General features: G+C 56.6%; 2 protein-coding genes across 8 annotated transcripts in view; one reads left to right on the forward strand and one right to left on the reverse strand.

Moving 5' to 3' along the window:
* Positions 1–53: 53 nt before the first annotated feature.
* On the reverse strand, positions 54–5,724 carry ACADVL (acyl-CoA dehydrogenase very long chain). The gene is made up of 20 exons (XM_050765310.1): positions 5,550–5,724; positions 5,398–5,473; positions 5,060–5,125; positions 4,904–4,976; positions 4,754–4,818; positions 4,526–4,660; positions 3,932–4,076; positions 3,530–3,659; positions 3,307–3,432; positions 2,747–2,945; positions 2,374–2,478; positions 1,574–1,660; positions 1,429–1,491; positions 1,238–1,339; positions 1,065–1,162; positions 915–987; positions 756–828; positions 600–672; positions 430–505; positions 54–358 (listed from the first exon to the last, which is right to left on the reverse strand). The coding sequence occupies exons 1-20, from the start codon at positions 5,609–5,611 to the stop codon at positions 218–220; spliced, it is 1,968 nt and encodes a 655-aa protein (XP_050621267.1). The 5' UTR covers positions 5,612–5,724; the 3' UTR covers positions 54–217.
* Positions 5,725–6,963: 1,239 nt separating this feature from the next.
* DLG4 (discs large MAGUK scaffold protein 4) overlaps positions 6,964–22,661 on the forward strand; it is a 29,457-nt gene continuing 13,759 nt past the window's right edge. The window contains exons 1-9 of one of the 7 annotated variants that reach the window (XM_050765300.1): positions 6,964–7,062; positions 7,325–7,365; positions 17,352–17,417; positions 21,181–21,234; positions 21,375–21,425; positions 21,618–21,742; positions 21,841–22,010; positions 22,109–22,245; positions 22,391–22,535. In XM_050765300.1, coding sequence (XP_050621257.1) covers positions 21,396–21,425; positions 21,618–21,742; positions 21,841–22,010; positions 22,109–22,245; positions 22,391–22,535 — 607 coding nt within the window. In that variant the 5' untranslated portion in view covers positions 6,964–7,062; positions 7,325–7,365; positions 17,352–17,417; positions 21,181–21,234; positions 21,375–21,395. Of the gene's footprint in view, positions 7,063–7,324; positions 7,366–8,298; positions 8,479–17,351; positions 17,517–20,219; positions 20,482–21,180; positions 21,235–21,365; positions 21,426–21,617; positions 21,743–21,840; positions 22,011–22,108; positions 22,246–22,390; positions 22,536–22,661 lie in introns of those variants that run through there. The other 6 variants (XM_050765293.1, XM_050765294.1, XM_050765295.1 and 3 more) reach the window with 6 other exon arrangements.

A 22,661-nucleotide genomic window follows, 5' to 3' on the forward strand; every position in this document is an offset into this window, starting at 1 on the left:
TTGGGAGGGAGGCAGGCAGCAGAGGGAAAGAACGGACACACAGGAGCAAAGCATGACTGGTTAGAAATTTTTATTATTTTCGAGGCAGTAAGTGCTCTTGAGAGCAGGCACAGTCCTGGGAATACTAGGCCCCCTCCGGGACAAACCAGGGCCCTAAGGAGAGGGGCTTTGGCTTGAGGAAAGGCACATAACCGGGCCAGGCCCTGGCCAGGAGTATTCAGAAGCCAAGTGGGTTGCTGGTGACCACACCACCCCGCTCCACCAAGGCCTTGGAGATGCTTTTGAAGTTGCGGTAGAGCTCATGCTGCCGGGGGTCAGACTGCAGGGCGGCCATGCTCTCTCGGATCCGGGCTGCAGCCTGGGGAGAGGGAAGGAGGGTTGGGCCTGCACCTCTAGCCCTCACCTGAGCTTGGCAGCCCCGAGTCTCACCTCGATACACCAGGTGTCACAGAGCATTTTCTCATGTTGGGCCGTGTGGTGGCCCTCACTCAGGGATCTTGAAGCCCTGGCAGGAAGCAGGAGATGAAAATAAATCTGGGCCGGCTGGGATCCAGGCCCAGGCCCCCTGCGGCTCAGGCATTCCCCGCCTGCCTCCTCACCTCGAGAGAACCACCACCATGGCATAGAGGTCGATGGCCCCGTCTGCCAGCCGCTGCAGCAGAAACTGCTCATCTGCCGGGTAGGTGGGGTGGGGGTGGGGGCATTAGTCTCAAGGAGAGGAAAGGGAGGGGCGGAAGGGTGTAGAGCTCACTCACTGACAATCCCCTTCTTGTGTTTTATCAACTTGGCCTCCACCACAGTGGCAAACTGCTCCAGAGCCTGTACTGCCTGAAGAGATGGGGACAGTGCAGGGCTCAGAGGGGCTGTCGGCTACAGTCCCTGACGCAGGCTCTCCTGGACCCCTGGCCACTTACCAGCTCACCGCTGCGACTCAACTCCGGGTGGACAATTCCACTGAGACTCAGGCCGCTGCCCAGCCCTGCCCGCCTGAGAGGAAGAGGGAGAATGACTGGTTAGTTGTCATACACTGCCCTGCCCTCCCCTGGCCCTGACCCTAAGCCTACCGCCTTAGCTGTTTGCCTGCCTCTCCCAGCAGGAGGCCAGCATTCCCAAAGGGATTCTTTAGAGCACTGCCAAGCCCAGAGAGCTCCTTTCCTTTGTCCTATGGGGAAGAGGGTCCAGCAGTCAGGACTCACTGTCCTCCCCACCTCTACCCCCACCCAATTCTCCCTCTTACCATACAGCCCTGCAGAGCCACAAACAGCCGAAGGATGTCATTTGTCCCCTCAAAGATCCGGAAGATGCGAAGATCTCGGAGCACACGCTCTACTCCAGGTTCCTAGCACAGGGCCACACAAATTATATGCCCCTGCTGAGATGTGCCTACCCACCCCTGGCCCAACCGAGGCTCAGAAGACCGTCCTGTACCTTCATGAAGCCCATACCCCCCATGATTTGGATGCATTCATCTGTCACCTTCCAGGCTGCCTCCTAGGGACAAAGAACAGATGAGACTGGTTGTGGGAGCTGAGCTCCCAAACTGGACTCCCTCCCAGCATGCCTGGGACCTCACCGAGCCGAAGATTTTGCTGATGGCGGCCTCTATCTGGAAGTCCGTTGATCCCTGGTCCATGTTAGCACTCACCATGTAAGCCATGGACTGAGGTTGCATGGTTGGGACATGGGAAGGAAAATTGCAAAGGGCTTTGTCAGACTTGGCTTCATCACCCAGATCTCCAAGATTAGGGATGACCTAGCTTGTTAGGTCAGGCAAATAGTTGTTCTGGGTCAGTTCATCAGGCGCTTCCAGGTATTTGTTTTTTTTTTTTTTTTTTCCCGTAGTCTCGCTCTGTTGCCCAGGCTGGGGTGGTGCAGTGGCACAATCTCAGCTCTGCAAGCTTCACCTCTCGGGTTCGCGCCATTCTCCTGCCTCAGCCTCCCGAGTAGCTGGGACTACAGGCGCCTGCCACTACGCCCGGCTAATTTTTTGTATTTTTAGTAGAGACGGAGTTTCACTGTGTTAGCCAGGATGGTCTCGATCTCCTGACCTCGTGATCCGCCCGCCTCAGCCTCCCACAGTGCTGGGATTACAGGCGTGAGCCATCGCGCCCGGCCAGTATTTGTTTTCTTAAAAGGGGTGGACGTAAGGGATGGGGTAGAATTAACTTCTGGTACTGCTGGCAGGCACCTGAGCAGAACATCATTGCTCTTTTCCTTCGGCAGAAGCTGAGCTGACTATGCCTCCCCGCATCCCCTAGGGCATTGGTGTAAAGCTGGAGACCCACTGCCCCAGGTGCTGCTGGGGGTTGTAGTCTGACCCAACTGGGAAGAAAGCCCCAGGGCTTCAGGGAGAGGAGCTTGGGAGGCCCTCACCTCAGTTACATACTGCAGCATAACCATCCGGGCCAGCTTCTCCTGGATCAGCCCAAAGTTGTGAATTTTCTCCCCAAACTGGATACGATTAGTGGCATAATCTACCTGGAAGAGGGTCCATGTATTCCACTTTGGTTCAGTGTGGTTCTGCAGTCTCCCTAGACAGGGGCTGGGCTTGCGCCACAGGGATGGGCTTTGCATACAACCAGAGTTCAGTCTACGCTGGATGGAGACCTAAGCTAACAAGTCTGGGGCTGCTGGTAGGGGAGGGGTTTCTGGTGTAGGGAGTGCCTGCAAGTGATCAGGGACACATGGCAAGGGGGACAGTGAGACTACTGTTTGGGTTACCTGGGGACTTGGGCAGGGTACTCACCGCCTTAGTAATGATGCCTCTCATGGTACCTGCCAGGGCTGCAGCCATGCCAAACCTTCCATTGTTGAGGATGTGCATGGCGACCTTGAAGCCACTCCCAACCTCACCCAGCACATTCTCCGATGGCACCCGTACTCCATCAAAAAACACCTCTGCTGTGTTTGAAGCCTTGATGCCCATCTTCTTCTCAGGGGGCCCACTGTGTCAGGGCAATGTGGGAAAGCAGAGGTGTGTTCAACAGGTTGTCAGTGGGGAAAAACTGCTTCTTCGCTCTTTATGCACTAGGGAGGAATTACAACTCCTAGACTATTAGAGGCTACAGCCAACACTTACCCCCGGCCCTGAAGGCTAAGGAGGCCTGGCTATGTCTTATTTTGTGTTGGACTTGGTTGCTGGAGCCAAAACTTTAGCTCAGTTGCATACATATTAGTCCCAAAGGCCACATTCAGTCCACCTGCTTTGGCTTTTGCACACATCCCCAGGTGACTTGCAACAGCCATCTGCCCAGGAACCCAGTCCTGCCCCTCAGTCCTAAGCTCTCCCAACCCAAATTCACTCACTGGGTAACACCCCCGAAGCCCCTCTCCACCACAAAGGCTGTGATCTTCTCCTTCACCGCCCCCGTGGCTGGATCTGTAACTGGTGTCTTGGCAAAGACTGTGAAGATGTCTGCCAGGCCCCCATTACTGTGGAAGAATGAGGGACATTCAGGGCATGGAGGACGAGGAGCAGCGGGGCCTGGAATTGGGTGGAGGATAAGGGGAGAAATGGGAGGCAGATTGCCTGATCCAAAGCTTGCTTCCATTGAGGGTATAGTATTTTCCACAGGGGCTGGGCACAGCAGAGGTTCGGATGGAGGCTGCATCTGACCCGCTTGAGGGCTCGGTTAGACAGAAAGCGGCCAAAGTCTCCCCTGTTGGGGAGAGAGCTCCTTTACCCCAAGTTCTGACGAGCTTCAAAGTCCCCTCGGCCCACTTCCCCATCCCTCCAGCAGGCAGTTCCCCTTTAACACCTGGGAGTATCCAGTTTTCTTTTGCATGTCCCAATCAGCACACCGTGATGCCTCCCCAGAATCTTCCCCCGACTGAAATGCCCAGCCATCTGATAATCTGAGTGCCAACTGGCCTAATCTGTGCCAGGCTCAGTATACCCCCCCAATCCTTGGGTCTCCTAGGGTTGCCTCACCAGATGCCAGTTTGGGGAGGTATTTTTCTTTCTGGGCCTTCGTTCCAAACAGTAGGATGCCTTTGAAACCGATGCTCTGATGGGCCCCCAGGGTAATGCCCACGGCAAGGTCATGCATGCCCACGATCTCCACCAAACGGGCGTACTGGAGGGGAAGCAGGGATCTGGGGCTGTCACTGGCTGCAGAGGGACCTGACCTTAACAGGAGAGTGTGGGCAACAGGGCAGTTCCTGACCTAGGGCAGTGCCTGACCTGGGCCATCCCCAGTGTGTGGAAAGGAAGTGGGGCGTGCAAAGGGCACAGAAGAGAATGTTGGTCTGTCTGAGGTCTAGGTAGGAGGACGACTTGCTACTAGTCTATTGTTAGGCAATCCCCAACTTAGAGATTTGTAAGGACTTGGGAACCAGGGGGAGGCCCATGGTTCAGCCCTAGGGGACTGCATGTAAATTGTGTTATGTTTGGAGAGTTAACATCCATCCCACAGGCACCCAGGGCAGATGCTTAGAAGAGACCTTGACCCTAGAGATGGTAAAGGAGCTGAGTCTGCCAAGCTGGAGTATGAGATACTGGGATGTGGCGATGGGGTGCCCTCACCTGGGTGTTGCAAAGGCCCACACCACCCAGCTCACTGGGCACTTGCAGACCGAAGGCCCCCAGCTCCTTGAGGCCCTGCAAAGTGGTCTCCTCCACCATCTCCAGAGTGTCATTCTTGGCAGGATCGTTCACTTCCTGGGGAAGGCACAGGATCCCACATCCAGGCTCCTTTTGAGCTTAACATCTCCATCCACCCCACCAGGGACCAAGCCCCGAGTCATTCCTTACCTCGAAGAAACGGGACACGGGCTCCACCAGCTCTTTAAGAAACTCTGTCTGCTCTTGGTTGAGCACTGGGGTGGGGGACAGGCTGGTCAAGCCAGGCTGGCAGGGGAAACCACCCTGGCCCCACCCAGCTCTGATTACCCCTTCCCTTACCGGACGGGTATGGGAACACCTGATCTGTGGTGAGCTGGCCTTTGAACATCGCCACAGCAAAGGACTTAGATTCCTGGGCAGAGAGAGGCGAGTTTCAGGACTCTAGTTGGGGTGAGTGTCTCTGGCTAAGGCCCACCTGGCCTTGGGGGTACCTACCGCTTTGGCCGGTTTTTCCTTGTTCAGAGCGTCAGAGAGGTGGGAATCTGACTTGTCCAGAGCCAGCTGGGAAAAGAGATGGTTAGCAAGTCCAGGGAAGGGACTTCCGCTGTGCCAAGGGGAGCACAGGCGAGACCACGCTGGGAGGCGGCGCGAAGCGGTGACCTTTCCCCTAGTTTCGCCCTAGGGCACCCTGGATTGCCCTTTCCCCTACTTTCGGCGACAGAGCTGTGGGCAGGTGCCTGGCACCAAGAGGGAGACCCCTGCCGACGGCGGGAGGCGGGCGCCTAAGCGGACCGCTGCTCCCACACCCCCTTGCCAAGGCTGCCGCGACTTACCTGAGCGGCACCTCCGGCATAGGGCCGCCGGGCAGGGCCGGGCCGGGGCTGCCCCAGGAGCGCCGTGGGTCGCGAGCTGTGGGGAGTGGGGGTTCAGTCCTGGCCCAGTGCCCAGGGCCGCTGCCCCCCGTTCCGCTTGTCCATACACAGACCTTCCGCCCCCGAGCCTCAGCAGCTGCCGCCCCAAGCTCGGGGCTATCCGAGCTGCCTGCATCTCCGAGTCTCTCCGGGCGTCGCTGGACGGAGCGCTGACCCAGCTCTGGCGTCCTGTACGCCCAAGTCCTGGACCTCCTAGCCCTGACTCATCGTCCAGAGTGCACCGGGCGGCGGCGGTTGCGGGCCCCGGGGCATGCTGGGAGCTGTAGTTCCCTGGAGCCCGGCCCTGCGTTCCGCTGACCTAGAGGGATCTCCAAGCGTCTCTCGTCTCCCCCAAACTCCTTAATCCCGCCCGTCCGAACTAGAGTCTAGTCCTCCGACGGGGTGATGGGATAGGATGGGACAGAAGAGGAAGGGGCTTAAGTCACTGCAGCCAGAGGGATGGAGGTGGACTGAAGGGAGGGCTTCTCCGGTGGGGTTAGAAGAGAAAAGTAGGGAAAGAGAAGTGTAAGGTAGATGGCAGAAGTAGAGGCACAGAGTAAGACAGACTCTAAGGTTCCTGATGAAATCTGTCTCGGCCAACACAAAAGGGAGGGCACGGTGGGCGGGGGGGGGGGCACCCAAGCTAGGGTGTGAGTGCCCTAAGTGTATTCTTCTGAGACGTAAACCATTTCACTAACTCTTGAAGCAGCTACAGTTTCCCAGTGGGAAGGCCCCGCCAGGTTCATTGCGCTTCCCTTAATAAAGCCTCTGAGATCTTCCTGAACATTCCCTTCTGTCTCTGCCCTCTGTTACTTCCAGAGACCATGTGCCCAGGCAGATGGAATCCTCCCGGGCCTGAGAGGAACTGCAGGAATTCTCCTGCCTCTTACCTGTGAAACCCCAACTTCTCTAGCCCTAGGTCAGGAAGTTCCAAACAATTTCTACCCCTCTCTCTGCAATTCTCATTGGGGTGAGAGGAGGCCCTGGAGGAGAGAGAGCTGGGGTCAGCTTCTTTTTGAGCTGCTGGAGCCCTCTGTGAGGAGGCCCTCTTTGCTGGCTTCTTAGGAGAGTGTGGCTAGGTTCTGCCTGCCTATGGGGAGAGGGGCCAGGGTGTGTGCAGCAAGATGGTGGCGGCGCTGGTGCCTTGGGACCTGGGGGAATGGGACAGCTGGTCGGTTCAGAGATGGCCTACTTTACTCACAGCTGGAATTTAGTGGGGAGAAGCAGCTCAACTCCAATCCTGGAGGATTAGGGAGATTAAAGTGAGAGAAGAGAGAGATGTCCCAGAGACCAAGAGGTGAAAAACAGGGGTCCTTGTGGAGGGGAGGTCTGGGATTGAAGTGGGGGGCTGGGGCTCAGGGATCCTTCTCCCTGAATCTTTCCATAGGGCTTGGGGTGAAGGGCACAGGCTGGGGAGATGAAGTGACAGTGTGTTCGTCTTCCTGTGTTGGCCTCTTCCCTGTCCCAATTCTCCTTGCATCGCACTAGCTCCCAGGTCAGCCCTCTGGCTCCTGGCACCCCCGCTGCTGCGGTGGGCACCCCCCCTCCTCACAGTGCTGCATAGCGACCTCTTCCAGGCCTTGCTGGGTGAGTAGCCCGTTTTCTGAGGGACCTGGGCCTCCAAGGGCTGTCCGTTACTGAACTTCGGGGGCTGTTTGGGAGCCTGGAAATCATTTGGTCCAAGCTGGAGCCCCAAGCAGGGTCATGCCTATGGTGTCCTCCATGAGTGTGGACCAGCCTTGGCTGAAAGGGCTCCTCCCTTGCCAGCCGGACAGCAGCGGTGATGACAGGGGTGATGTGTCTGGAGAGGCCTGGAATGGGGAGGTAACTCAGTTCTGTTCTGTGGCAGACATCCTGGACTATTATGAGGCTTCCCTCTCAGAGAGTCAGGTAAGGAGGTGGGGGCGAGCGCCTTACTTCCTGAGGGGCAGGCAGGGCTGGAGGGGTGAGGCAAATATTGCTAATATTACATGGAAACTTGGGGGCCCTGCAGACGAAAGACTGAGTCGGTGGCCCAGGGACTTGGGCACCGAGAATGCACTCTCTGTGGTCCTGTACCCCCTCTCCCTTTCTTCCTCCTTTTCTTTGGCTGCCTCAATTTCAGGCACTAAAGAGTCTAAGGCTTTTTAGGTTTCCCCCTGAGAAACCTGAGGCAGAACTAGGCCCCCAGGGATTGCCTCCTGCAGCCCCTCCCTCATACCCGACCCCCTACCGCCTGTCGTGGCCTCCCTCCCGTATTCAAATAACCATGGGTGCTCCCAGCCCAACTATAGGTGCTTCCTTCTCTAAGAAATGAAATCCAGCCTCATCGTCTTTGCTGTCATCGCTGGTGGCTGGCCAGGTCTCCATGTTTGCCTCAGGGCCTCTGTGCTTCTGCTTCTATCTCCTTTCCCATTATCCGGGTTCCTGCCAGCACGGAAGGAGTTAACTCTGCCAAGGCACCCCCCCATTCTGGCTCCTAGCTCCCTCCCTCCCTCCCCCTGCTTCCTCTCTCCTCCTCTCTCCCCTTCCCTCTTCGGCTCCACGGCTCCCTCGGCCGCTGCCGTTTCCAACCCCCCCACCCCACTCCCCCGCCACGGCCCCTAGCCCCTGGCCGTTTGGCAAGATCCCCCCCTACCCCGGGGCTCCCCGAAATCCAGTTCCCCTCCCCCACCCCAGCTCATGCCCCAGCCCCCGAACTCCGGGGCTGCCAGCCCCCGGTGCCCCCGCCCCTCCTGAGAATCGGGGTGTGCTCCCCAAGCCCCCTCCCCTCCATTGGGGAGCCCCTTTTAGGGCCCCCTTCCCTCCCCTCCCACGCTCCCCTCCCCTTCCCTTCTCCAACCCCCTCCTTCCCCTCTCACCCCTCCCCCCATCCTGGCCCCCCCTGCAAAAGTGGGGTGCGGAGGGGGGAGGGGTGAGAACCCACGGAGGGGAGGAACGAAACTCCGATGAAGTCAGAGCCCCTTACCCGCCGCCGCGGCCAGGCCCCCCAACATGGACTGTCTCTGTATAGTGACAACCAAGGTAAGCATGATGGGGGGGCTATAAACTGGGGGGAGGGCATGAGTTTGTGGGGAGGGGTTAGTAGGCCTTATCTGGGACTGGCGTCCCTGGAGTGGCAGCATCAGAAGTAAGATGTATTTGGGGGTCTTAATTTAGTTTTGGGGTTCACATCTGAGAAAATGCTGGATTTGGCCACAGGTGCCCCCTGGAGTGATCCCTTTGTACCTGTAGGGAAATGGAAAATTTAGGATATTCCATGGTTTGGGGGGCCTGGCGGGTTTCGGGGTTCACCAGCGCTGTTTGAGGGAGACTTATTTAAGGAGAAGCCTGGCTCACAAGGAAGTCCTGCTGGTGTATGTGGGAAGGTGGGCTATGCTGGGGGGGTTCCTCTTTCCTCCCCAGGGAAAAGCTGGCTTCCAAGGGCCTTGTCCAGTTTTGGGGGGCTCCTGGCATGGGGGTAAAGGTTATTGGTTGTGAGTGCCTGACTGGTCTGGGGTGTTAGCTGGCAGGGAAGGGGTGGGCCTTCAGACTCTGGAACAAGCATCTCGTGGCTGCATTTAGGGATGCACTCTCAATTTGAGGGAACTGTTAATTTAGGGTTCAGTCATATAGAATGGAGGTAGTTAGAAGTTGTCAGAGGGCTGGGGCCCTGGCATGGGATTACCTGAGGGAATGGACCAGGTGAGGCAAGGATGTGGGGGTATTCCCATAGGAGGCAGAAGATTGCAGCAGCCGAGCTTGCCAGCCTCTGAGGAGGAGGATGAGAGGCTTAGGGAGAGAGGGGATTTGAGGAGGGGGACCGGGTGGGTGGTGCACAATTTGGGGGTGGCCCAAAGGCAGGGGCCCAATGTCCCCATCTCCTCCCACACTGTATCTAGCCCTGGTCAAGAAAGAGGGAGAAGAGCAGATGGGGGGACTGTTCCAGATACCCCTGACGCTTGGGATCAAGATGGGGGAGGACACCAGGATTTAAGGGTCCCTGAGGACTTATGACCGAGGGTACTGAGGTTACCGGGGTGAAAAGGTGTAGGAGGAGGGCAGGGCTGGCAGCGGTGGGGATCTGTGCAAGAGTGTCCCTCTGGTTGGAGCCTGGCAAAGGCAGGAGATCCTGGATGGAGCACAGGCGAGCTCCTGGTGGGATGCGGATACCTAGGCTCTGCTTGGAGACTCTGGGACTGGAGAGCTGGATGCCTGGTGTGTGGAGGGAGGCTTGGGCGGGTGGCAGGCAGCTGGGGGCTGGGGGGTGGGACAGGAAGTGGGGGCCGGGGGAGGCGGGGTCCGGGTGAGTCACAGGCTGGGGAGGGGGTTATATTTAGTGGGAACTGCAGCTTTTCATGGGAGGGAGCTGAGGACACACATGTTCCCTGCCACAAACTCACACATGTGTGTACACATGCATTGTGCACGTGTGAGGATGGCTGGAAGAGATTGGGGGCTGAGGACCTTTAGATTTGGAGCCCCCACACTCTCTCCACCAGGGCGACTTGCTTGTCCCTCATTCTGTGGGCTTCGGGCTTTTTCCCAGGCTGCCTCTTCCCCACATCCCTGTAGTTTCGGTGGATTTTTATGCCTCAGTTTCTCTGGCCTGGTTTCCTCTGTTCCTGCTGTCTCCTGCCCTTAGGCCTGCCACTTGGCCTTAGGCTCCGTGGCTGTGGTCCCCTGTATCCAGGTGTAAATAGAAAGCCCGCTGGAATGTGTGGGCTCTGCTTCCAACACGTGAACACACAAATGGGAGCGAGGGTGAGGGGCTTGCCTGCACTGGCAGCTATTCTGGGTGGGTGGGTGGCCTTATTCCTTACCCACTCCAGACTCCTACTTCTTCCATGGAGCCCAGGGTTGAGCATCCCTGAAGGAAGGAGGCTTACAGAGCAGATCATGCATTTGGGGTTTACAGAGGCGTGGAGACCCAGGCTTGCCACATTCGTTGGCTGGAAAACTTGTCAGCCTCGGGATGACAGGGACTCCAACTCCCATAAGGCCCCGAGGCACAAGATCCCTCAATGTTAGAGGGTTGCTGCCCATGGCGATGTTGGGAGTTGTGGTTCATCTCTATCCAGGGCAGCCAGCGGAGGATAGCCCAAGAGGAGCCTGCAGGGGGCACATGGCTCCTGCTTCCCCAAATGCTGGATGGGGTAGGGAGTGCTCAGGCTTTGCGGTCGTTGAGCTCCCCAGCTCTGCCTGAGTCTTCCATCTTTCATTGCCTATATTTAGACTCCTGCCGCAGTAATTTAAGGAACATTTATTGAAAGCCTACTACGTGCTAGGCCCTGTGTTGTATGCAAACTCCACTCTACAGCGATCACTTTGCCTTTCTTGGTGCCTTTATCTCTGCCAGCATCTCTCGTCTCTGAGCATCTCTTTCTCCCACTCCGCCCCCGTCCCTCCCCCTTTCCCCGCGCTGCTGCCGCCGTTGCCATGGTAACCGGCGACGACTGAAGCTGCGTGGCGGGCTGGAGGGCCGGGCGAGGGTGGCGGAGGGCGGAGCAGAACAAGTGGGGGTGGGGATACAGTGGGGGAAAGACTGAGGCTGTTTGCCAGAGCCCCAGGAGCGAAGCGGTTAAACCCTCCGGGTGGTCCTTATTGGGCAAAGCCGAGATGCCGGGGGCGGGGCAGTGTGGCCGACGGCCTCATTCATTGGCCGGCAGGGGCGTGGCGGAGGGACAGTGTGGGCGAGGCAGGGGGACCGAATGGGCGGGAAGTGGACGGAGGCGTGGCCTCCCGGGCAGGTGGGCGGAGTCTGGCTTACTCCTATCGAGGGAGGCAGTAACCCTCGGAAAGAGGAGGAACCTTGGGGCTGGGTTACCTGACCGAAATGAGGGCGGGGCTGACCCGGGATGGGCGTGGCGTGGTCCCCCGTGCGTAAAGGAGACAGGGTTTAAGGAGCTATTGTCCAAGTAACTTCAGGGCGCGGGGGTCTTTGGAAAGGAGAATCCGGGGGTTGGGAAGTCTGACGTCTCAATTTTCCTAAGATGGAGGTCTGTTCAGATTTCATCAGAGCACCCCTCCTACCTCAGCTCTGTGTTCCCAGGAGACGGTTGCTAGGCGACAGCAAAGTCCTTGATTGCTGCGTTGCCAGGCAACAGAGAAACGGAAAATGGAGGGAAAAGGGAAATGGGGGATGGGGAAGGGTCTTTATGGGCCATAGCGCCCACTGGTGGATAAGCAGGGCCTGTAAGTTTTCTATTCTCTAAGGAATTTTGAGTCCAGCCCCTTCTGCACTGACTCCTTGGATCCTCTGGTGATCCAAGCCTTCCTACCAGATATGAAACTAGGACATTGGGGGTCATCTTGGGGGCGCATGTAACAGATGCCGATCAACGGGGTCAATCTCGCTTGGGTGAGATTCTAGGGAAGTCGTCATTTCTACCATGTGTGAGCATTTTATAGAAGTCAGCCGATTTGAGGAGACCCCTCACTGGGTTTTAAGAGCTGGAAAGGTGGGCCTTCAATGGGAGAACCGGGCGTTCAATTGGAAGAGAGGCTTTCAGGTTAAGTTGTTTGGGAGAAAATGGAAATCTCTGAAGAGAACTGAAGGAGGAGGTTGGGAGTGTTCTGGACGACTTGTGGGTAATTGCAAATTGCCGGCCATATCTTTGGTGTGTATTTTTTGAGGCCTGAGTGTGGAGAAGATATATTTGGGAGCAATCTACCGACAAAGTTGGAATTCAGAATCGTGGAGATGTTCTGGGTAGCCAGAAAAGGGTGTAATCTATGAACCTCAGGGTTAAAGAAAAGGAGAGAAAAGGCCGGGTGCGGTGGCTCACACCAGCATTTTGGGAGCCCGAGGCGGGTGGATCATGTGAGGTCAGGAGTTCGAAACCAGCCTGGCCAACATGGCGAAACCCCGTCTCTACTAAAAATACAAAAAATTAGCCGGGTGTAGTGGCGGGCGCCTGTAATCCCAGCTACCCGGGAGGTTGAGGTAGTAGAATCACTCGAACCCGGGAGCCAGATGTTGCTGTAAGCCGAGATCACACCATTGCACTCCAGGCTGAGCGACAGAGCAAGAATCTGTCTCAAGAAAAGAAAGAAAGAAAAAAAAAAAAAAGAAAAGGAAAAGGAAAATACTTTTAATTAATTAATTAATTAATTTTTGAGACCGAGTCTCACTCTGTCGCCCAGGCTAGAGTGCAGTGGCGCGATCTCGGCTCACTGCAATCTCTGCTGCCCAGGTTCAAGCGATTCTCCTGCCTCAGCCTGCCGAGTAGCTGGGATTACGGGCACCTGCCACTGCGCCCGACTAATTTTTGTAGTTTTAGTAGAGATGGGGTTTCACCATCCTGGCCAGGCTGGTCTTGAACTCCTGACTTCGTGATCCACCTGCCTTGGCCTCCCAAAGTGCTGGGATTGCAGGGATGAGCCACTGCGCCGGGCCAAATTTTTTTTTTTTTTTTTAAGAGGTGGGATCTCACTGTGTTGCCCAAGGTGCTGTTGAGCGCCTGGCCTCCAGCGATCCTCCCGCCTAAATTTCTTTTTATAAGGATTTTGGAAAAAAAAGATGAGATTGCAATTGAATTTGGAGGGTCTGCTTTAAAGTAGATTAAATATTTCCTGAAATTGGGTTCTGGTGTGGAATTGGAGACTGGCACATTAGAAAGTCATGAGTATCTTACTAGATTCGGGGGTTTGGACAGGGGATCCCAAACAAATTGGAGGACTTGTTATTTGGATATTTATATTAGAGCAAGAGTAATATTTGCACTAACTGCAAGGTACCTGTTAGTGGATTGGGGGATAGATGTGATATGGAAAGGGATGATTTAGCATATACTAATTTGGGGGCACAACAAGGATCTGTGGTTCTTTAAACTTTTGAAGAATCATGGGCTGCCTATCAGGTGGGGCTGGACTGCAGGGGAGAACTATGCTGGTTAGAATAGGAGATGCCTTGGAATCTGAGGAGATTGGGGGGTTTGGTGGGAGAAGCAGTGTAGATCCCTTGGGGGTTCTTGTGAGAGAAGTGCTGTTTGCTTCCCTGGACTCTGGGAGTCCAGTAATGACGAGATGTCCAGTGAGGTTTCAGAATGGTTAGGGGTCTCGCGATGTTGGGGTTGGGGCATTAGATGGGATGGAATAAGGAGTCCCCGAGAACTAGAGAGATAAACTGGCAAATTTAAGTCTGTCTCTATTTGTAGAGGGGTCAGAATAGAAGTACAGTGGAAAGTGAAGTCCACAGAGAAACAGCATGAACCAGGGGAGTTGGTGGCTAAGAGGGTCTCCCCTCACCCCTCTCTCTCCCAACGTGACGCTCTCCCTTACTGCGCAGGCGCCGTTCCCCCCCCTCCGGCCGCAGCCTCCTGTCGCCGCGGCCGCCGCAGCCCCCGCCCCTCTGCCCCTCCCCCTCCCCCAACCCCGGGACCCTTGATATTCCACCCACCCCCTTCCCTCAGTCCCCCTCCCCTTCTCCATGTCGGCTCGGAACAGATTCGCCTCCATGTGTCTCTGCGTGGTACGTGCCGCGATATGGGCTCCGGCCCCGCTCCCCTCTTCCCGGACCCCCGCAAATATCAGGGTGCAAGCTTCAAGCGCTGTCGCTCTTCCTTCTGCTTGGTGCGGGGTCTCTGGGTTGCAACTTCTTGCGGACAGGCGCTGTGGGTCGTCCCTCTTACCATTCACTTTGACTCACACCCCTATGTTTTGGGGGTGCAAGCCTCCGTTCCAGGTCATTCTGTGCAACTGGGGCTCCGGTGAGGAGGGGGCCAAAGGGGAAGGAACAACAGCGACTCCGTCCGTGTCCCCCATTCCCCAGGCGTTTTACTTGTCTTAAGCCCTAATATATTGGGGGTGCAGACATGTCCCAGTAGCATCTGAGTTGTCGTGGGTTAGGGCCCTGAGTCCCAGTAGGATAAAGGGTGGGGGGGGTCCTCCTTTCCCATCCTGCTTTAATTGCCCTGTAATCCAGGACTGAGAGGTGCTGATCCGCCACCTCCCCAGCCCCCAGTATGCAGTTTCAGAATTACTCTCCCCCACCCCGACCCCTCCAGACGTTTCCCCACCCCCCACACGTACGTCGAAAATTTCCAGAGACTGAACCTAGTCCCTAACCTCTTCCAGCCACATTCTGGAAACCCTGGTACCCATTTCTTGTTCCCCATTTTCCCCATGTTGCCTCCCAATCCTGAGGAGCCTCTTCCTCAGTGCCAGACACCACCCTCCCTCCATGGGGGTGGGGCAGGGAGAGATACTGGGGGCTCGCTGAGATATAAATTTACCTTCATTTCCTCCCTAGAATAAATGATGAAATGGCCCTCCTCATGTTTCCATTTTCTTCGGGTGCACGCTGACATTTCCTCCTCAGATTCAGGAATTTTCTGAGGTGGAGTGAAGATAGAGGTGCACTGGACTCAAACCCTCCCCCAGACTCCAAAACTTGGGGCTTTGGTCCTAATTTACCTTGCAGGGAATCGGAGGCCTTGTGAAGAAAGAGTGGATAGCAGAGAGTGGCTTCCACCCCTTCCCCCAGGTCTCCTCAATTCTGGGGCTTGCCCCTCAGCTTGTGCACTGCCCAGGTAGAAGACCACCTTCTCAGGATGTGGAATGAACATTCTCTGTCGGTTCATAGAACTCCTTTATTCAAGACAGCTCAGCCTTTGAGCAGGGCTATTTTGTGTGTTCTATTTTCCTTCTCTACTTTTTGTGCCCATCGGATTGAAATCTGGAGTTCAGGATTCCCTCTCCAAGTCTGTGGCCCAGAGAATAGACTCAATCTTGCTGAGCCCCTGTTTTCCTTCTTTAAGACTCTTTAAATGTATCAGGGTGCTTCTTGATTCGCGTTGTCTCTGTCTTCTGGGTTTGAGAGTTTTCGTGCTGACAGGACCACTTCCCTTCTCCCATTCTTTTATTGTACCCTTACTCTACAGCCAGAGTTGTGTTACAGTCTCAGCCTTGATTCATCATCCTTAACATTTTCAGAATCATACTCTAGGATTGGCCATTGACCTTGATAAGCTTCCTCCCGTTTGATCTCGCAGCTGCTGCCCTCTAAGTATTAGGGCACTCTCAGCCTCTCAGAAACTTTTGGGAGGGAAATTCTGCTCTCTCTGTCTCTCTCTCTTTTTTGTTTTGGAGATGGAGTCTCGCTCTGTCGCCAGGCTGGAGTGCAGTGGCATGATCTCGGCTCACTGCAACCTCCGCTTCCCAGGTTCAAGCGATTCTTCTGCCTCAGCCTCCCATGTAGCTGGGATTACAGCCATGCGCCACCACGCCCAGCTAATTTTTGTATTTTTAGTAGAAATGGGGTTTCACCATGTTGGCCAGGCTGGTCTCTGACCTCAGGTGATCTGCCCACCTCGGCATCCCAAAGTGTTGGGATTACAGGCATCAGCCTCTGCTCCTGGCCTCTCTGTCTTTTTGAGACACGGTCTTACTCTGTTGCCCAGGCTGGAGTGCAGTGGTGTGATCGTAGCTCACTGCAGCCTCCACCTCTTGGGCTCAAGCAATTCTCCCACCTCAGGTTCCTTAGTAGTTGGGACTACAGGCGTGCACCACCATGCCTGGCTCATTTTTGTATTTTTTGTAGACGGGGTTTCACCGTGTTGCCCAGGCTGGTCTCCAACTCCTGGGCTCAAGCAGTCTGCCCGCCTCAGCCTCCCAAAGTGCTGGGATTACCGTGCCTTCTCTTTTTACCCATGTGTGCTGGGCGGTGCATTCTGTCTTCTTCAGTCCTTGAGGGAACCCTGCATATGATACCTTCCCCTTCCTGAACCTGAAGCTTGGAGGGTCTGTCTCTGTGGAGGCCCGTTCCAGAGGAGAGGAGCAGGAGAGGGCAGAGGCGGATGTGGAACGGCCCAGGCAGAATCGCTGTCTTCTTCTGCTGTCTCCATCTGCCCTTTTCCTCCTTCTCTGGCCCCCAGTTAATCTCATTTTACTGTTGTCCCTATTAAGCTAGCACAGGAGGCCCTTGGGATGGCAGCTGATTAACTGGGCACGGAGTCAGGGGCCATGTTGGACCTTTCACCCCAAAAGACCAGAGGGAGACCAGGAATTCACTCTGAGGCTCCGCATGCTACCCTCCTCCCCAACCAGGGAGGCTGGCACCCATTCTTGCCCCTGTCCTGAGCCCTGCTGTCTCTCTTCTTCCCCTTCCCTCCCCAGCCCATGCCCTTCTAGCATATCCGGATTAGCTGGCTGGGCTGTGGGCTGTTGTAGGGGTAGGGCCAGACTCCCGGGGCCCCTCTGTTGACTGCTTGGAAACCAGCAAGGGCAGTGAACTGGACAGGCTTAGCCTTGTCCTATCTCGGGGGCTGATGCCAAGTACCTTCTGGTGGAAGGGGCTGACTTCAGTCTTTGCCTAAGGAGTGCAAGGTAAAGGACAGCCAATCACCTGTGGGGTAGAGGCTGCAATGGGGATACTGAGGCCATGGAGGTGGGGTGCGGGGAGGATGCCATGCAGAGTAGGAGCAGCCAGAGGGATAGGGGAGGGGAGGCTAGAACAAGAGTGAGTTTGAGATGGTGAGAGAAGCAAGAAAGTTGGGGACTGGATGCAGAGAATGGAGGTGTGAGTGTCGGGGGCTAGAGCTCTGAGAAGCTGGAGGGACCCGAAGATGAAGGTGGCAGGGAAAGGGGTGAAGACACAGATGCCAGAGGGGCTATGCCCGCCAGAAGGCTGGTGTCCCAAGATGTGAGGAGTAGGAGTTGGGGGGTAGGATTAGGACTTGGGATTGATTGGGACCTGGAATTGATGAGAGGTGCTGAGGCCCTGGCGGGAGAGGGGGCTGTCGGGAGAGTGGAGAGAGGGGAGCCAATGGGCTAGAGGAGAGGGAGGGGGAGGAGCTGGTCAGGCCCCAGGGCCTTCCGCACTGCACTGGCTGGGGGAAGAGGAGGCGGCCAGGGCGGCCAGCCTGGAGCCTGAGGCACCGGGCCGGCCCCAGTGACACCTCCGTCCCCATCCCCAGAAATACCGCTACCAAGATGAAGACACGCCCCCTCTGGAGCACAGCCCGGCCCACCTCCCCAACCAGGTAAACGCCCCCGAGCTGGTGCACGTGGCGGAGAGGAACTTGTCCCACCTCGAGGCTGGCCACGGGGTCGTGGGCCACGCCCACCTCTCCCCCTTCAAGGTAGGAGACCCTGGTGGCCCCCTCCCCAGTGCGGCCCTCGGAGCCTCGGAGCTGCAGCAATCCCCAAGGGCCGGTAGGGTGAGAGAGAGCCGTGGTGGGGTGGGGGGGATGCTGGAACTGGGGGTGGGGGTTTGGGACGTGGGCTCCTGGGGCCTGGGGGAGGGGGCGTTTGGGGGGCTGGAAACACCTTGGTCCCACAGAGGAGAAACAGGCCAGGCCAATGGGAGTGGATGTCCAGCCTAAGGCAAGAATGTGTGTGTGCGCGCGTGCCTGTGCCTGTGTGCGTGTGCCTGTGTGCGTGTGCTGTATGCGTGTGTGTGCGTGTGCTGTATGTGTGTGTGTTGAGGTGTGTGCATCCCCCAGGAAGCCCCCCACGACTGAGACCTCCTCATTCCTTCACACCCCCAACCTCCGTTTCCATTTTCTGTGTCCAGAGCTCTGTTCCAAGCGCCTGCTGCCCTCATTTGCTCTTGTCCCTTCCCCGCCTCCTCCCCCTACCTCCGCCTCTGGGCCTGGTTCGCCCTGTCCCCGAGTCTCCAGCCCTTTCCATCTGTCTGGCCTGAGACTTCACATGGTGGGGCCTTGCTGCCTCGTCCCCTGCCCCAGCCTTTGCTCCACTCCTGAGCTCTCTCCCCGCTCTGCAGCCTTTCCTCCCTGCTGGCTGACTGGCTGGCTCTTGATGCTGTCTCTCTCTTCCTCCCACGCATTCTCCTCTCCCTCTCCCTGATCCCCAGCTCAGGCCGCTGCGGCCTCATCAGTCCTTTCCCTCATCAGTCCTCTCCCTCCATCAGCCAGCTCCCCTTTCCCATGTTCCCTCTTGCCTATTCATCTTCACCTTCTCTCTTTTCCTCCTCCCATCTCTCATCCTCTTGGGTTCTCACCTCTGCATATCTTCTTTCTGTCCCCCTCTGCCCCCTCCATCATCCCCCACCACCTGTTTCCCTTTCTCCTCTCTGCTCACAGCGTCCTCCTCTCTCCAGCCCCGGGAGGCCTGGTTTCTGGGAACTTCCATCCTCCAGGCCACTTTCCATCTTCCCCTTCCTCCGTCTCCTCTTCTGGGGACACAGGATGGGGAGGACTGGAGAGCACCAGGCAAGCTGTGAGATTGAGAGGACACCGTGGGGTCAGGGTGGGGATTCTAGGATGTTGTGGGATGCTCTGGGAAGGGGGAGGTTGCTGACATTTTACCAAGAAGATGCATGGGGAGGAGGTCTCTGAGCCTAGGGAGCGGGCAAGCAGGTTCTGGAGTGAGAACTGGCAAGATAGGAGTTGGGGAACAGGAAGGTAAGAGGTCCTGGGTCAGGGGCCAGATAGGGATAAGACTGTGAAATCAGGGTGATGAATGGAGCTGACAGAGCAAGGAAAGGAAGGCCCTGGAGACAGGGATGGTACAGAGTGTTTGTGTGAATTCTGTGGATGCTAGGAGTGAGGGAAAGAAGACTAGAGATGCTTTTTGTAAGGCAGGGCCATTAAATCCCTGAGCAGGGAGAAGAGGAGGTAGGGAGCCTGAGGGGTGGTAGTTAGTACAGAGCTACTGTGGATCAAAGCTTAGGAGCAGAAGAGGGTGGAGGGAGAGAGTGTTGGAGGCCATAAGCATGGGGTGGAGGTCTCAAGACAAGGCCTCACCTGGGGAACAAGAGAAGCCCCAATTTTCAGAAGAGAGGGGGAGTTGATTGAGAAGTGTAAGATTGTTACTTGAGAATAATCTTGAGGGTATGAAGGCAGGGTAAGGGAGAATGGTGATACACTCTCTGGGGAATCAGAAATTGAGATGGAGTAGCTGGGTGCGGTGGCATGTGCCTGTAGCTACACAGGAGGCTGAGGTGGGAGGACTGCTTGAGCCCAGGAGTTCAAGGCAGCAGTGAGCTATGATCACACCACTGCGCTCCAGCCTGGGTGACGCAGCGAGACTCTGTCTCGGGAAAAAAAGAAAAAAAGAAATTGGGATGGAGGATGAGGCCACGACATTGGTAAGGGATGGGGCTGGAGGGTGTGATAGGGCCAGGGAAGCGGATGGAGAATGGAGGCTGGAGGCTAGGGTTGGAAGATGGATGTTGAAGGGCGAGACAGGGATGGAGATGGAGCGTGTGGGATGCGGGCAGAGACAGGGATGGGAAGCAAATGAATGTCGTAGTGGATGAAGGTGGGTGTGCTGGGAAGGAGGTTCCAGGATAGGGATGGGATGGGGATTGAGGATAGGCTATGGGATGGAGGATGAACACGTGGATGAGATTTTGGCAGTCAGTGGCTGTTGGTTGGACAACAGCATTTGCTGAGATGTGAAGGGTTGGAGGGTAGTGTTAATCGATTTATGGGTGTGAAATCTGTGATACAGCTTGAAAATGGTTGGTAGTTTGTAGGCTTGGGAAATAGCACTAGGAGAGGGGAGGGACCCCTTTGGACGGGGAGAGCGGGAAGGAGACTGGGGAATCCTTGGGCTTGGGCTACTGCAAATACATGTTTCTTTAAGGAGGAAGTAGGTTGGGGACCCCGGAAGGAGGCTCTTGGCGGCCTCCCCCCATTGCCATAGAGACGTGGCTTCGGTTGCCCTGGCAATTGGGGAAGCCCCTAGGACCAGCCTAAAGCTGGCCCCGCCTGGGAGTCTAGAGACCAGGCGATTGACGTCAGGGACCTGGGCACGCCCCACTTTAACCCCTTCCCGAATGAAGTTGGGGGAGGGAATAGATGAGCGGGATAGGACCCGGATGTCTTTCACCACTCCCCCTTCCTGACGTCCTTTGCACTGCGTAGGGTGAGGGGCGTAGGGGAGCGAGGAAGGCAGGTTATTCAGAATGCGCTGCGCCCACAAACCTCTTCAGGCCGGCCTCCTCTCGGCCTGGCTAACGCTGGGCGGGGCCCAGGGCAGAAGAGGCGGGGCTAGCGGAAACCTTCTGCGCTCAGGAGTTTGGTCTGCCTCAGGCCACGCCCCACCCCCCTGTTGTCCTGACGACGGGGCCTCCTGGAGGTGGGTCTCCCCGGGTCTTGGCTGGTCCTAGATACCGTTGCTAGGCAACACGGTCCCTAGAGGAAGGGGTGGATTGGACGTCTGGTTGGTGAGACCAAGGGAGGGGTCTGCAGCTGGGGGAACCCTGGATTCCCGGGGTGCAGGGTTTAGGGCAAATGTGTGTGAAGGTGAGGGACAAGTCTAGGGGAGGATTATGATAATATCCGGGTAGTTATGGGGGGATTGGGGGGGGATGGGGCAGGAAGTGGGTACCAGGACCCGGTGGACATGATCCCTGGGTTGTCCATGTGTAGCACATAAGGCATGTAACACCCTGTGGTGTTACATCCGGTGAGAAGCTCCCTTCCCCCAAGCCTACCCCCCTCTCCCCACTCTTTGCCATCTGCTGCTCCCCTCTCCGTCTGGCTGTCTCCCTTCCCGCTTCTCCTACACCTCCTTCCACATGCAGGGGGCCCCGGGCTGGGCAGAGTTAGATCCATGTGCTTGTGCATCTGTGCGTGTGTGTGTGCGTGCGCATGTGCACGCGTGTGCGTGTGTGTGTGATGTGGAGTGAGACTGGGCCCTTGAGCAGCTCTCAGCGTGGCAGAGTGGGCTTGGCTAAGAGGCTGAAAGGGTAGCCACGCTGATGGGACCCTCCGTTACGGGCTCCCTCTCGAGTCAAGGCTCAGGTGGCTTTTTGTCTCTTGTTTCCCCAAACAGGCCAATTCTCCCCCTGTGATTGTCAACACAGATACCCTAGAAGCCCCAGGATATGTGAGTTGTTTAGATTTTGGGGCTAGGGCCATTGCAGAAGGAAGGAGGGAGTAAGGGAGGGAAGCAGATGACGGGCAGGTTGTGAGGCAGGAATGTCTGTCTCACTGCTTTTGTGTTTCTGTCCCGTGCTGGAGTTGCAGGTGAACGGGACCGAGGGGGAGATGGAATACGAGGAAATCACATTGGAAAGGGTGAGCAGGCTCCTCCATTGGCAGTCCCCTTGGCCCCCCATCTGTACCTTTCTTTCTGCCCATGTGGTCTGCGTGGCCAGCCCCTCACCCTATCCCTTCCTGCTCTGGCTGCTCCAAGCCATTTCCCACCCCACTTGCCTTGCCAGACTTGGGCAGTGAGGGGAGCTGACCCTCTTCCCCTCCTTCGCCCAGGGTAACTCAGGTCTGGGCTTCAGCATCGCAGGTGGCACTGACAACCCACACATCGGTGACGACCCGTCCATTTTCATCACCAAGATCATTCCTGGTGGGGCTGCGGCCCAGGATGGCCGCCTCAGGTGAGGAGAGGATACAGGGGTTAGGATGCTTGGTCCCTGGAGAGGGAGGGCCAGGGCAGCAGGAAGCTCTTGGCTCAGGCCCACCTTGCTGCTCCCAGGGTCAACGACAGCATCCTGTTTGTAAATGAAGTGGACGTGCGCGAGGTGACCCACTCGGCAGCGGTGGAGGCCCTCAAAGAGGCAGGCTCCATCGTTCGCCTCTATGTCATGCGCCGGAAGCCCCCAGCTGAGAAGGTCATGGAGATCAAGCTCATCAAGGGGCCTAAAGGTAGTAACTCATTTTGTTCCCCCATCCCAACTGTCCTGTGCCCCCAAGCCTGCTTCCTGGGCACCTGGGCACCCACCTCTGGCCTCCCCTCCATCCAGGTCTTGGCTTCAGCATCGCAGGGGGCGTAGGGAACCAGCACATCCCAGGAGATAATAGCATCTATGTAACAAAGATCATCGAAGGGGGTGCTGCCCACAAGGATGGGAGGTTGCAGATTGGAGACAAGATCCTGGCGGTGAGGACCCCATCTAGTCCATTTTCTAGCCCAAATCTGGGTCTCACCTACTAGCCCTGGCAGGCGCAAGTTCATCACTTCATCCCAGTCCATCTGTCTTGGGCCATTTGTGGCTTTGTCTGAGCTTTGCTTTCCTTGACTCCAGGTCAACAGTGTGGGGCTAGAGGATGTCATGCATGAAGATGCTGTGGCAGCCCTGAAGAACACGTATGATGTTGTCTACCTAAAGGTGGCCAAGCCCAGCAATGCCTACCTGAGTGACAGCTATGCTCCCCCAGACATCACAACCTGTGAGAGCCCTTCAAACGCCAAAGCTCCCCATGACCCATCCCGTTTAACCCATGACATGCAGTCCCATGACATCCCTGTAGCTGTCCCTCTTCAGATATTCCCAATGAAATAGCCACAACCGAGAC

The sequence above is a fragment of the Macaca thibetana genome, chromosome 16, assembly GCF_024542745.1.
Source record: "Macaca thibetana thibetana isolate TM-01 chromosome 16, ASM2454274v1, whole genome shotgun sequence".
NCBI classification, from domain to species: domain Eukaryota; kingdom Metazoa; phylum Chordata; class Mammalia; order Primates; family Cercopithecidae; genus Macaca; species Macaca thibetana.